Source organism: Vipera berus, assembly GCF_964194415.1.
Source record: "Vipera berus genome assembly, chromosome: 2".
Taxonomy (NCBI): Eukaryota; Metazoa; Chordata; class Lepidosauria; order Squamata; family Viperidae; genus Vipera; species Vipera berus.
Window position 1 is genome coordinate 217,225,907 of NC_138203.1, and position 15,007 is coordinate 217,240,913.

General features: G+C 41.7%; 1 protein-coding gene across 1 annotated transcript in view; it reads right to left on the reverse strand.

Moving 5' to 3' along the window:
• TRAIP (TRAF interacting protein) overlaps positions 1-15,007 on the reverse strand; it is a gene marked incomplete at its 5' end in the record, with an annotated part of 34,463 nt that extends 19,456 nt beyond the window's left edge. Inside the window, 3 exon segments of the mRNA XM_081319047.1 lie at positions 8,400-8,484; positions 12,336-12,393; positions 14,888-15,007. Coding sequence (XP_081175173.1) covers positions 8,400-8,484; positions 12,336-12,393; positions 14,888-15,007 — 263 coding nt within the window.

Here is a 15,007-nt window from a genome sequence, read left to right on the forward strand (position 1 = left end):
AAAAATATGTTATTCATCTCATATTGCATGAAGATGAACTTTCTTACAACATTTGCTCAAACTATCCTATTCAGAAAAATGCTTTTCAAAATTTAAAGAGACTGGTACTACAGCTCACAAACCCTTCACCCAAATTTAATTAATAAGTTTACTAGCACAACTATTCATTTTGTAAAAAAATAATCCTTCAGTACTAATATTGTCTATTGCCTTGACATACAGCCTGGGAATACAAGGACACAAGCCTTATCTGTAAAGCTTTTCTGCATTGAATAGGACATCTATCGGAACCAGCTGCTTAAACAAATCGTTACAGAAGGATAAACACAGCTTAGACATGCTTCCAACTATTTCTGACATTTCAGTTACCTAGTTCATTCAGCATACATAAGATGGATGGCTTAATCTTTTTAGTAATTAATTCTGATGACAACTGCACACCAACTTTATAAATAAAAAAGCCAAAACATATTTTAATAATTGGCATAAAATAAACTGAAAAAACTCTGAACTGAATTACTAGCAATATGATACACTTAATTTTTATTCATGATTTTTCAAAACCATCAGGATACTAATCCTTACTTTCACATCTGTAATATATTACACAGATTGAAAAAAAATATGTAATATATTTTATACAAAAATATGATCCCTTTAAAAGTTTGCTTATTTATCAACTTGTATGCCAATTGCCAAAGAATTGAGGCCTTTGAACTGTGGTGCTGGAGAAGACTCCTGCGAGTCCCTTGGACTGCAAGGTATTCAAACCTGTCAGTCCTAGAGGAGATCAACCCTGACTGCTCTTTAGAAGGCCAGATCCTGAAGCTAAAACTCAAATACTTTGGCCACCTAATGAGAAGGAAGGACTCACTGGAGAAGAGCCTAATGCTGGGAAAGACTGAGGGCAATAGAAGAATGGGACAACAAGAGAATGAGGTGGCTGGATGGAGTCACAGAAGCAGTAGGCGTGAGCTTGAATGGACTCCAGAAGGTGGTAGAGGACAGCAAGGCCTGGAGGAACGTTGTCCATGGGGTCACGATGGGTCAGACACGACTTCGCAGCTAACAACATAACAATGCCAGCTCAGTCAATAAATGATGACTTACATATTAAATTACAAAAAAAGCAAAATGAGAGAAAAGAAAAATTAAATAAATAGTAATACATTCAGTATACCAGGGAAAGGAGCCATCTCAACTGCAGTAATAACAACAAGAAGATGATATACTATCAGGGAAAGATCATCTCATCTGATCCTAGGATTTGCTGAAAGAGCCAAGTTTTTACTTTCCATCAACTTTAAAGTATCATCCTCATTTCATGCTTGCCTATAAACCGTGCTATGTTCACACAAAATATGCCAGGAATATCATTCGTGTATATACATGCCTATCAAGAACTGTTTTAAAAATCTGAGTCCCAGGTATATTTATTTGTCAAAAGGAAGACATATTGAATCCGGGACAGAAAGTATATTTTGCACTATGCTTTTGTTAGCCGCTGTTAATGTTGTCAAAGAGTAAGTTAACATTAGAGAGACATTGTTTTTATAGCCCTTTAAACTGTCAATAGTTTAGCCATCGAGTGTGTGATAGGTCCATATGTATATATGTATGTGGGGAGGATAGGCTACTATACCCTCGTTCCCTATATATTTGGAATACTACAAGCCACTTTGTACCCCTGCCAATTTATTAAGGCAATCTGCACAGACCAAACCTCACCATGTTTGGATTGGCACATTCTAGTACTTCTGAGAGAAAAATGGTTGTTCTTATGTCAGAGCACTGTACCCTGTTTTCATCAATCCAATCTGAATATTTCGGGACATATAAGAGGAACCATTATCTTGATTCACTCCAAACTGTGCCATGCTTCGTCCCCATTCTCTATAATTGGAAAACTAGGTAAAACTCACTTTTTCCAACAGCCTTCTGAAAAGTGTTTCAAACATATTTATGTATTTTACCTACTGTATATTAGCTTTTTAAAAATTTTGTTCTAGAATAGCTCTCTAGCATTGGATACCTCACCATGAAAAGGTGAGTTTGTAAAAACAACAACAACCCACTGGATTGCAGTATAAAATTTAACAGTGGGGGTGTATAATGCTTCAGATCCAAAGTGCCCCCCCCCAAAAAAAGTTTCAGACTGGATGTGAGCACACACACTACACTTAGCAGTATGTCTGTAAAACAGACACATCTTTATACAAAGGTGTTTATATAAAGCACCTGCTAATCTTCCTATCTGAAGTGCTGCACGTCCACATTCAACTGTTTTCTTACAGTAACTATTTAAAAAACTGCAAATTATTTCCTTTTCTCAAGTTTACAGCAAAACTTGAATATTTCATAATATTTCATATACATTCTTCTCAATTTATAGGGTTTCCTTAATCAAAATGATGCAAGGCAGCAAACAATGGGTTTAAACATCTTTAAATAAACAAGACCAAATATAGCAATAATAGTGCACTGGGAAATATACAAAATTCAAACAGCCACCATTCAAGCAATTCATGGATTGCCCTGATCCAGGGAAAGGCAACTTTCTATTGCTTTCCTGAAATTCAGCAAAGTTGGGGCCAAATGGATTGCAGGAAGAATGCTATTCTAGAGGTCAGGAGCAATAACAGAGAAGCATATCTCTCGAGTTTCACAAAATGGTATTGTTTTGTAGATGGGACTTGGATCATGCCTTATCTTATAGGACTAGTAGACAAGATTGAAAATATCTAGTTCCTGATCCATGAACAATCAGCACTTTGTATTACAACTAGTAGTCCACTAGTTTCCAGTGCAATTGTGAAGTAGAGGTATAGAAAAATATATTCTGGGTCCCATGTACTGTGCATAGCAACAGTTCAAATGGGAGGTGAATGTAGCATGAATGACTGAGAACAATCTTTTGGCCAAGGGTCCAATCCGAACATAATGGAACTATGTTGTTGTTAGTTGCGAAGTTGTGTCCGACCCATCGCGAGCCCATGGACGACGTTCCTCCATGCCTTCCTGACCTCTACCATCTTCTGGAGTCCATTTAAGCACACGCCTACTGCTTCAGTGACTCCATCCAGCCACCTCATTCTCTGTCGTCCCCTTCTTCTATTGCCCTCAATCTTTCCCAGCATTAGGCTCTTTTCCAGTGAGTCCTTCCTTCTCATTAGGTGGCCAAAGTATTTGAATTTCAACTTCAGGATCTGGCCTTCTAAAAAGCAGTCAGGGTTGATCTCCTCTAGGACTGACAGGTCTGAATACCTTGCAGTCCAAGGGACTTGCAGGAGTCTTCTCCAGCACCAGAGTTCAAATGCTTCAATTCTTTGGCATTCAGTCTTTCTTATGGTCCAACTTTCACAGCCATACATTGCAACTGGGAAAACCCTGGCCTTGACTATACGCACCTTTGTTCGCATGGTAATGTCTCTGCTTTTTAGTATGCTGTCTAGATTTGCCATGGCTTTCCTCCCCAGGAGCAAGTGTCTTTTAATTTCTTGGCTGCAGTCCCCATCTGCGGTGATCTTGGAGCACAGGAAAATAAAATCTGTCACTACCTCCATTTCTTCCCCATCTATTTGCCAGGAATTGAGAGGGCCAGATGCCATGATCTTGGTTTTCTTAATGTCGAGTTTCAAGCCAACTTTTGCATTCTCCTTCTTCACCTGCATCAAGAGGCTCTTTAGTTCCTCTTCACTTTCTGCCATTAGAGTGGTATCATCTGCATATCTTAGGTTGTTGATATTTCTCCCGGCAATCTTAATTCCAACTTTTGATTCATCTAGCCCTGCCTTTCTCATGATGTGCTCTGCATATAAGTTAAATAGGCAGGGCGACAGTATACAGCCTTGCTGGACTCCTTTCCCAATTTTGAACCAATCAGTGGTTCCGTGTCCAGTTCTCACTGTTGCTTCTTGACCCGCATATAGGTTTCTCAAGAGACAAATAAGATGGTCTGGTACTCCCATCTCTTTATGAACTTGCCACAATTTGTTGTGATCCACACAATAAAAGGCTTTAGCATAGTCACTGAAGCAGAAGTAGATGTTTTTCTGGAACTCCCTAGCTTTCTCCATGATCCAGCATATGTTGGCAATTTGATCTCTAGTTCCTGCCTCTTCGAAATCCTGCCTGTACTTCTGGTAGTTCTCGATCCACATACTGCTGGAGTCTAGCTTGTAGGATTTTAAGCATAACTTTACTAGCATGTGAAATGAGTGCAATGGTGGGATAGTTTGAACATTCTTTGGCATTGCCTTTGTTTGGAATTGGAATGTAAACTGACCTTTTCCAATCCTGTGGCCACTGTTGAGTTTTCCAAATTTGCTGGCAAATTGAGTGTAGCACTTTTACTGCATCATCTTTTAAGATTTTGAATAGCTCAGCTGGAATACTGTCACCTCCACTAGCTTTGTTGTTGCTCAGATTTCCTAAGGCCAATTTCACTTCACATTCTAGGATGTCTGGCTCGGGGTCAGTGACCACCCAATCGTGGTTATCTGGGACGTTAAGCTCATTCTTGTATAGTTCTTCTGTGTAGTTTTGCCACCTCTTCTTAATCTCTTCTCCTGTTAGGTCCCTTTCCATTTCCTTCTCTGGTGGATCACATTTTGTCAGAACTCTCTGCTATGATCTGTCTGTCTTGGGTGGCTCTGCACGGCATAGCTCATTGCTTCATTGAGTTACACAAGCCCCTTCGCCACGACAAGGCAGTAATCCATAAAGGGGAATGGAACTACAGATCTACATAAAAAGCTCTCCTAGACAGATTTGCCACTTTTTCAGTGAGTACCATGAGCCCATGTGGACCCTCAAATTAGTACCATCTGGAGAAAAACAACCCTATCAAAGATGAGAAATTCCTGAACAATCCTTCAGTCTTGCTAGGGTTGAACCTGTTCTTTTCCATCGAGATCCTAAAATACTATGACAGAGCTTCAACAGCTTCATTTGGTCAGTTGGAATATACAACTGTGCCCCATCAGCATGCTGCCTCCATGCCATTGGATGATCTGGCCCACAATTCTCATGTAGATGTTAAATAAGAGGAGGGAAAGCAAAGATTCTTCTTAGGCTTTATTTAAATAATTTATATGGCTGCCATCGCACAATAGTGGCTCTGGGCAGCATACAATAATTAAAACTGCTACAAGCAAAGACTCATGATACCTGGGGATAAACAATGCATCTCAAACATAAAAAATACACCAATAAGCAGAACTCACTTAGTCCCAATTTAAACAATGTTTAAAGAGGTATCAGTAAACTTATAAAGTAAAGTCAAGCTAAAAAGGAAAAGGCCATGCCACCTACATGAAATTTGAAATATGCTCCTACAGGAGAAAATAGAAATATTTCCTCCATTTTCAAGTTGCCTTTAAAGAGGAAAGTGTTTTATTAAATCACAGATTCCAAGTATTTGGATCAGTCCAAGGTGGATCCAAAAATGGCAAACAAAGGAATGCAGAAGCAGATCCATACCCTAGATCTTGTAAGAGTTAAGTATTTACTGGAAATAGTACCGTAATCTTATTCCAAGTACATTATTTAGGGGCTGTCTTGTACAGTGATCACTTGAAGTTATGACCAATGTCAAAAAAGTAACTTTGTGACCAATACATTCAGGTCTGTAAACCAAAGGAAAGGTAAAGTACTATAAGCACACTTGCAGTTTCACTAAGTGACTGCTTCACTTAACAACTGAATCACCTGCTCCAACTCTGGTCACTAAAAGTGACTACCTACAATAGGTATAAACGTTTGCAAGGCTACTCGATGTCCTCTCAGGGTTGGTGGTTGAATTCCCAAGACTCATGGTCTTGGGCGACTTTAACCTACCGTCCCTGGGAGGATCGTCCGAACTGGCTCGGGAGTTCATGGCTTCCATGGCGGCCATGGACCTGTTGCAAATAATTTCTGGGCCGACTCATGAGAGAGGCCACAACCCAGACTTGGTGTTCTTGTCTGGACGGTGGCGTGATGATATCGGTGGGGGTGCCACAACTGTTACGCCCCTGTCATGGACCGATCACCACCTCCTGCGGCTAGACTTCCCCCTTGCCACCCCCCACCATGGGTGCACGGTGCCAGTCAGATGGTACCGCCCTAGGCGCCTAATGGACCCTGATAAGTTCCAGGCAGCGCTTAGGGACACGCATGCACCCCCTGCTCACAGCTCGGCAGATGCCTTAGTGGAAGCCTGGGAAAAGGCAGCCACGGAGGCTCTGGACCGAGTTGTACCCTTGCGGCCTCTGACCCGGCGCAGATCCCAGCGAGCCCCATGGTTCACCGAGGAGCTCCGGGAGATGAAGCGTCGGAGACGGGGCCTAGAGAGCCGTTGGAGATCCAGTCGATCCGAATCCGACCGATTGCGACTAAGAATCCTCACCAGGTCTTATCTCGCTGCGATAAGGGTGGCAAAATCCAACTACTTTTCCACCCTCATCGCGTCCGCAGATAATCGCCCGGCTGCCTTGTTCAGGGTGACTCGCTCCCTATTAAACCAAGAGGTGAGGGAGGAACCCTTGCAGGGTCGAGCCGAGGAATTTGGTCAATATCTGCTGGATAAAATTGCTCGGATTCGAACTGGCCTGGACTCCAACTGGGCTGAGATGGAAGAACAAGACATGGACAGTCTTGTCGACGTCATCTGGGAAGAATTTGATCCTGTAACTCCTAAGGAAGTGGACAGGATTATGAGAAGGTTGAGCTCCTCCACATGCTTACTGGACCCGTGCCCTTCCTGGCTGGCCTATGCAGCTCGAGAGGGGACACGAGGCTGGTTCCTAGCGATCATCTCTGCTTCTCTGAGTGAGGGTCACTTCCCCACCGCCTTGAAGGAGGCGGTGGTGAGACCTCTCCTCAAGAAGCCCACCTTGGACCCATCCTCTTTGAATAACTTTCGTCCAGTCTCCAATCTTCGCTTCCTTGCGAAGGTTGTTGAGAGCGTGGTGGCGCACCAACTTCCTCAGATCCTGGATGAAGCGGTTTATCTAGACCCGTACCAATCGGGTTTCAGGCCGGGCTACAGCACGGAGACGGCATTGGTCGCTCTGATGAATGATCTCTGGAGAGCCCGGGACAGGGGCCATTCCTCTGTCCTAGTCTTATTAGACCTCTCGGCGGCTTTCGATACCATCGACCATGGTATCTTGCTGCGACGCCTCAGGGGACTGGGAGTGGGAGGCACGGTTCTGCGTTGGTTCTCCTCCTTTCTCCAGGGTCGCTCGCAGTCGGTGCTGACAGGGGGACAGAGATCGACCCCGAGGCCTCTCGCTTGCGGAGTCCCTCAGGGGTCGGTCCTCTCGCCTCTCCTGTTCAACATCTACATGAAACCGCTGGGTGAGATCATTCGCAGTTTTGGAGTAGGGTACCATCAGTATGCTGATGACACCCAGCTTTTTATCTCAACTCCAAACAATATCAGTGATGCCCTAGACGTGATGTCCCGCTGCCTGAAAGCGGTCTGGGAATGGATGGGGAGAAACAGGCTTCAACTGAACCCGGACAAGACTGAATGGCTGTACGTACCGGCAAGCCAGGATATTCAGAACGTCCCACTGCTTAACATTGGGGACAAGTTACTTCCCCCTGTTGATAGGGCCCGCAACCTGGGTGTCCTCCTAGACTCGCAGCTCTCCCTGGAAGACCACATAGGAGCTGTGACCAAGGGGGCCTTCTCCCGGGTTCGACAAGTTCGCCAACTACGGCCTTATCTGGACCTGGATTCCTTACGTACAGTCACCCATGCCCTTGTGACCTCTCGCCTAGACTATTGTAACGCTCTCTACATGGGGCTGCCCTTGAGATCCACTCGGAAGCTTCAACTGGTGCAAAGTGCGGCGGCACGGACACTCTTGGGAGCCTCCCGATACTCCCATATCACACCTCTCCTCCATGCGCTGCACTGGCTTCCGGTTGCCTTCCGTGTGAAGTTCAAGGTGCTAACAATGACATACAAAGCCCTACATGGCATGGGTCCGGACTACCTACGGGAGCACCTTCTGCCAATGTCAGCACCCCACCGTCCTGTGCGCTCCCACAGAGAGGGCCTCCTCAGGGTGCCACCGCTCAAGGAATGTCGGCTGGTGGCCCCCAGGGGGAGGGCATTCTCAGTGGGTGCGCCAGCCCTCTGGAACAGCTTACCAACCGAAATCCGGATGGCCCCTGACCTCCGTACCTTCCGTCGCGACTTAAAAACTTTCCTGTTTCAGCAGTCCGGCCTGGCATGATAGCGTTAATTGGGGTCCCAGTTTGTTTTCATTAGTGTTTCTTATTATTTTTATTGTTCAATCTGTATACATTCCTTCCTCTGTACACCGCCCCGAGTCCCTCGGGAGAAGGGCGGTTTATAAAAACTAATAAATAAATAAATAAATAAATAAGTCCAATTTTACTACCTGTAGACTTTTTGCATCCAGTTCTGACTGCTCCTCTGGGGCAACATTAAAAAAACAATTTGTTGATTATGTCTCTTTTTCCAACCTACAGAAAATATGGAAAAAAAACCCAGTGAATAAATGTGAACAATTGTTTCTAAAACATTAATCTGTATCTTATTGCAACACAAAAAACACAGTTATCTCAGAATATAAAAATTAAAACAAAGCTTTCCTCAACATTAACATAATAAATTCTAACACATAAATTCGGCAAGATTGGAAACATATATTTAAGATTCAAGGACAGCAGGGATATTAGTGTGACCTACCAAGCACATGGGACTAACCCCAAGGTGACACACTTCCCACTTCTATTGTCGCTGTGCACTCTTTCCCAAATTTGCAGTCATCATTCCAGCACAGAGTCTTGGAATATTGACAAAATAGCTCACACACCTTTGGAAAGTCAGTGCAGTTTGTTCTCTGGCAGTTTCAGCTTAGCAGCTGAAGCTGAGCTCATGCTGTGCCAAATCCAAATATGTGCTATTTGCTTTTTTTATTTTAAAAAAACTGAAATTAACTGAAAAAAAAATAACTGAATGTGACAGCTATCCCCACCTCCCCCGTGCAGCTCCAGCTTTGTGTTCTACGTATTATATACAATCATGACACTTGCTAATTGCATAGTTACTCTTTCACAAGATGTTATTTTGTTCTTGCTGCATGGTAACCAGAGATGCAAGAGGTGGGGAACAACAGAGGAAACCAACAAGTCAGAAGAGCAACACGAGCCAAACCCTGACAAGGACAGAAAAAGAGGGAAGCACAATGAAACAAGAGCACGCTGCTTAGCACCTGACAATTATCATTTGAAACTTTGTACTTCATTCTGTATTGCAGAGGGCAAACACCAAAGATCCTGACTACTGAAGCTTTCAAAACATAAGTGGAAAGCTGAATGGAGCATATTACGTAACTGATTTAACTGGAATTTAAACTTAGTAATTTCAATAAAAGAACTTCAAAAACTCTCCTAAAATTAATAAAAATAATTCACATTCAAATTGCACTGAAATGAAAGAAAGAAAATAGTTGCAACTGAGCTGTTATTCAAGTGCATCTTAATTTCAATTAGATTACCGTACTCTAGATTTGAGCATCTTGATTTGATTTGAGCCTTGGTGGAGCAGTGGGCTAATGCCTCCTTAAGTAACACCAGCTGCCTGCAATTAGTGCAGGTTCGAGTCCCACCAGGCTCAAGGTTGACTCAGCCTTCCATCCTTCCGAGGTAGGTAAAATGAGGACCCAGATTGTTTGGGGCAATTAAGCTGACTTTGTAATAATGCCGCTTGGGGGGGGGGAAAGCCCTAATAAGCAGGCATATACATAGAATGAAGGCTATTGCTAAGCACATTGATTTGTGCTTAGATTGTAAGCCGCCCTGAGTCTTCGGAGAAGGGCAGGATATAAATGGGATTAAAATAAAAATAAATAAATCTTCATCTGAGCAATAAAGGTCAACTGAATTCTGATTTCCAAACATTAAATTGGGTCAGAATTAGATCAGTAAATCTTTAACTAAACTTGCAGTTTAATGCTGCTATCCTCTACCCGATTCTCTCCTGATGTGTTGAAATTCAGTTGTGTAATACTTTGCTTACCTACCACTGATGAATGGAAACCAAAACTTTTTTCCAGTGTGCATCAATCTTAACACAAGAGAAGCAAAATTCAACTACATAACAAATCTTATAGTATAATAATCTGTAAAATCATGTTCCTATAGAACCTTTATGCTTGAGAAATACATGGCTAATGGGTCTTCTATTAAAAGTGATCAGAATAAAGTAACAGAATAACAAGAGTTGGAAGGGACCTTGGAGGTCTTCTAGTCCAACCCCCTGCTCAAGCAGGAGACCCTATACCATTCCAGACAAGTGGCTGCCCAGTCTCTTCTGAAAAGTGATGGAGCACCCACAACTTCTGAAGACAAGTCATCCCACTGGTTAATTGTTCTCACTGTTAGGAAATTTCTTCCTTACTCCTAGATTGCTTATCCCAGACATGTCAAACACAAGGCCCGGGGGCCGGATCCGGCCCGCAAAGTAGTTTCATGTGGCCCGTGAAGCCATCCTGGAAACAGTGAGGGAACGGCCCCCACTGCCTTGGCCCTGGCCCAGAGACCCTCCTTCTGCCAGAGACCCTCAGATCTGTCCCATTCCTGCCCAGGCCCACATAGGCACCCTTGTAGAGCTGGCCATGCCCACCCAGTAGGCCATATGTACTCTAGCCACGCCCACCCAGTAGGCCACACCCACCCAGGCCACACCCACCCGGCCCCCTGAGGGCAACCGCAATGCTGATGCGGCCCTCAATGAAATTGAGTTTGACACCCCTGGCTTATCCCCTTAATTTCCATCTATTGTTTCTTGTTTTGCTTTCTGGTGCTTTGAAAAATAGGTTGACTCCTCTCTTCCTTGTGGCAGCCCCTCAAATATTGGAACATTGCTATCCTTCTTTTCACTAAACTAGACATACCCAATTCCTGCAATCGTTCTTCATGTTTTAGCCTTCAACTCCCTAACCATGTTTGTTGATTTTTTCTGCACTTTTTCCACAGCCTCAACATCTTTTTATAATATGGTGACCAAAACTGGATACAGTATTCTTAAGTATTCTACTCTAAATCATCTTCATTCCAAGTGGTAGTTCCATATTTCTTAAAGCTGAAGTAAAATGGTAGAAATAGAACTTCTTTCCTAACGGGAAAAACAAGCAAACCTCAGTGGCTGCAGCTACCAATTCATGAGCAGAATGCTTTATAGATATGTGTTAATTTTTGCCAGTAGCAACCCTATGAAGTACATGATTTATTGAAGAGCTACAGTTCATGCATGATTTAAGAGGAATTCATACCCTAAATTAGTATAACTATAGGCATGCAGAGAGGCACTTTTTGCTTTGTCATGACCTCCATAAGCACATTTTTGTGATAATAAGACTTAAAAACTTAGCAATCTATCAATTTTATCTTTCCTGAACAAAACTATTCAATATAGCTTAACGTCAATAATCAATGCTAATAAAGAACAAGACTTCAACTATATTATATATGCATAAATAAGGTAAAAAAACAATGCAATGTTTTTGCTTTGGCTATGGTGGCTGGATTCAAAAGATGAAATGTCAGTGTGGGGAAGTGAGAGAGAAGGTGAATATTTGCTGGGCAGCCATGTGGTTGCTGTTTACAGAAGACACTTAGGTGACACACTTAGCACTTGCTGAGCCAGGCTGTGGGGACTGAGGCTTCCTGGAGCTGTTTGATGCCCACAAGGCAGGGTAACAGTGGGCCAAAAGGGGGAAAATTGAAGTGCCCTTGTGGTTGTAAGTGTGAGTGATGTCAAGTGTCTAAATTTTGTTCATGTGATCACAGGGCGCTGCAATGGCTTTTACTTCAAGTACAAATCTTAAGTCCATTTTTTTCAGCACCGTTGTAACTTGAATACTTGCTGAATGAACGGTTGTAAGTTGAGGACTACTTCTAAAAGCAGCACTGTCGTAAGTTTTTTTAAAAAAATATTTTAGATTTAGGTCTTGCCATTCTGTCTAACAAGAACACTATTGCTAACATTAAATTAAAATATCAACTTTCATAATTAAAATTGTAATGAAGAGAATTCAGAGGGCCATACAACTTAATTCCTAAGGGATGATGAATTTACAACTTCTAGAAGAATTTATCCCAATTAGGAAACCTCACACAGCTTTTGAAAGAGGGCATACCTTTAAAAAGGGACTCTCCTTCAGATCTTCATGTGTAGGTAGTCCCTCTGATAGTCAGGATTATTTTCTTTATGTCTTTCCCAGACAAACAACTGGCAAGCTGTACAACTAAATACTCTGTAAGTTTAAAAACCAAACTTTTTTTCTACTAGCAAACACTACAAGACCTACCTGGATTCTGCACAGTGGACAGGTCTGAGTTGGTGCAATATAAAACCACTTGATGAGACTAGGGCAAATAATGACAGGGGGAGTGGATAACAAAAATATTGGATTTTGTTAAAAATATTAAATAGGAAAAACAATCAAAGCCAAACAAGTAATAGCACAATATAGCACAAGCAAATAGAACACATATTTATTGTTACCACTCCTAATGAGTTCAAAGTAAAACCACAAGCATTTCCACATAATCAAATACTGCACCATTATATACAATACAGCTTTCAAAGCTGTTCAGTTTTTGCTGAAACTATACTTTACAGTATCACAGTAGTGGACAGTTTGCCAATAATAGTACAGCATGCCAAATTTTGTGGAATGTAAATGTAAAGTAATAGTTAAAATGTGTATTATTTTAAGATAGATACAAATATGTCTTTGGAATACATAAGTTGTATGGAAATGTTATTTCTGACAGATCTTTAGAAAATGTGCATAAGTCCTACATACAAAAATATGTAACTGTATCACTATAAAAATTAGCTTTGAAATGACTCAGTAATGAGCCTATGTTAATATCAGCTCCTACAGAATTTAAAATCTTGAACAGGACTTAATATTTCTGACACAAGAGAATAAAAGTCACAAATTGCCAAAAGAAAGTAATTACAGATTTGCAATAATATACCCAAAAACATTAAAAATGTGGTTATTTTTGTTTATATCTTCAATTTGTCATGACCTCCATAAGCACATTTTTGTGATAATAAGACTTAAAAACTTAGCAATCTATCAATTTTATCTTTCCTGAACAAAACTATTCAATATAGCTTAACGTCAATAATCAATGCTAATAAAGAACAAGACTTCAACTATATTATATATGCATAAATAAGGTAAAAAAACAATGCAATAAAAACATAAGATTCAGAAAAGATACTTATGTTCTTTAAGAACATGTAACACCATTTTTATTCATATACTCACCACAAATGGTGGAAAGTATGTCCACAGTGGATAGCTGCAACATCAGACTTATTGTCAAAGGAATCACAACAGATGGTACAATGAGCACAGATAGGCATGATCTATAATTTCAAAAGAACAATGTAAGGATCAAGCATGGAAGGCCCTTTTCTACAAAGAGAACCACTTTTTAAGGATTTCAGATAAATGGTCCCACAGGAAAATCTATCTAGAACTTGTCCCAAAGGTGTTTTTTTTCCCCAAAAGGCAAATGGACTTTGTCTTTCCTTGAAAACATTTTGCTTCTCATCCAAGAAACTTCTTCAGTTCTTTGAAGATCTGAAGAAGCTTCTTGGATGAGAAACGAAACATCTTCAAGGAAAAACAAAGTCCAGTTGCCTTTTGAAAAAGCACTTGTGGGACAACCATGACCCTGATGACTGAGAATCTCCATAGATATCTAGAACTTCTATCACACAACTATACTTGTTGAATATCCAGAATAGAACAGACCGTATCAGTGATTCAGAACATTAGGTTGAGTTTGATGACTGGAGAACAAATACAAATATAAAAGCTCAGCATAATTTTGTATTTATCAACTTCACAAGGGCTTTTGCACATCAGAATATAAGACGTAATAAACATTTAGTGTCAATGTTACTTCTCAAAATTGTCTTCCTTTTCTTCCAAACTGCAACTGATATTCAAAACATCCTATCCTAATCTCATCTGGTATTATTACACCATTGCACTGTGTATCTTAACTCGGCAACCTATAAAGCAAATTAGAAGACTGCAACTCATAATGCAGATGCTTAGCAGGACTATTGACTAGTTAGCAAACAAGTCAGGGGCATTTCTCCTTTGGAAGTATAGCATCTCCGTCACTCAGCCATTGATGAGAAACAAAGCAGAATAACAAATAACAGAGCTGGAAGGGATCTTGGAGGTCTTCTAGTCCAACCTCTGTTCACACAGGAAATCCTATACCATTTCAGGCAAATGGTTGTCCAATTTCTTCTCTAAAACGTCTAATGTTGGAGTATTCACAACTTCTGGAGGCAAATTATTCCACTAAGCCTGCATTTACTCTAGGAAGCTGGAAAACGCTAGTAGAGAAATAGAGAACTAAGGCATTTAGTAAAAGCAGCATCTCTGAAAGACTCAACAAGAACCACAAAGTTGTTCTGGTTACCCGGTCTATTGGCGGTCAGCCCGCGTGGTTTCCCCATACGGCCAAACCTTGCCTTTAGGAAGAGGGCTCAACAATGAAAGCGGAATGTGAGGGAAGTCTCGACTTGCTCACGCCCACCGGGAGTTTCTCGGCTGGACTTTCAAGTTATCCCTCTTATACACCCCAGGACGGCTCCACAACCATTTTTTTCTCCACCCTCCCGGGGATCATCAGGATTGGGAGGGGGGGGGAACGGCTCTTTCTGCACCGCAGCCGGATTCAAGTCATCTGATCATCATCATCATCATCATAAAAAAAGATAACCAGTTGATTGCCAGGCTCAAACTTACGGTATTAGGTGAAAAAATCAAATTTGGCTCCTTTCACCTTCTTCCGGCTGGGGACGGAAGTGACGCACGCAAAACGGGTGCTCTTGTTTAAGGAGTACGAGAGCAACGTTCCCGCCCCTTCGCTTATTGGCAGATGTCAAAGGGGCGTGGCTACGAGGCATCCGACGTTCAGTGGCCCCTCTCGTCAT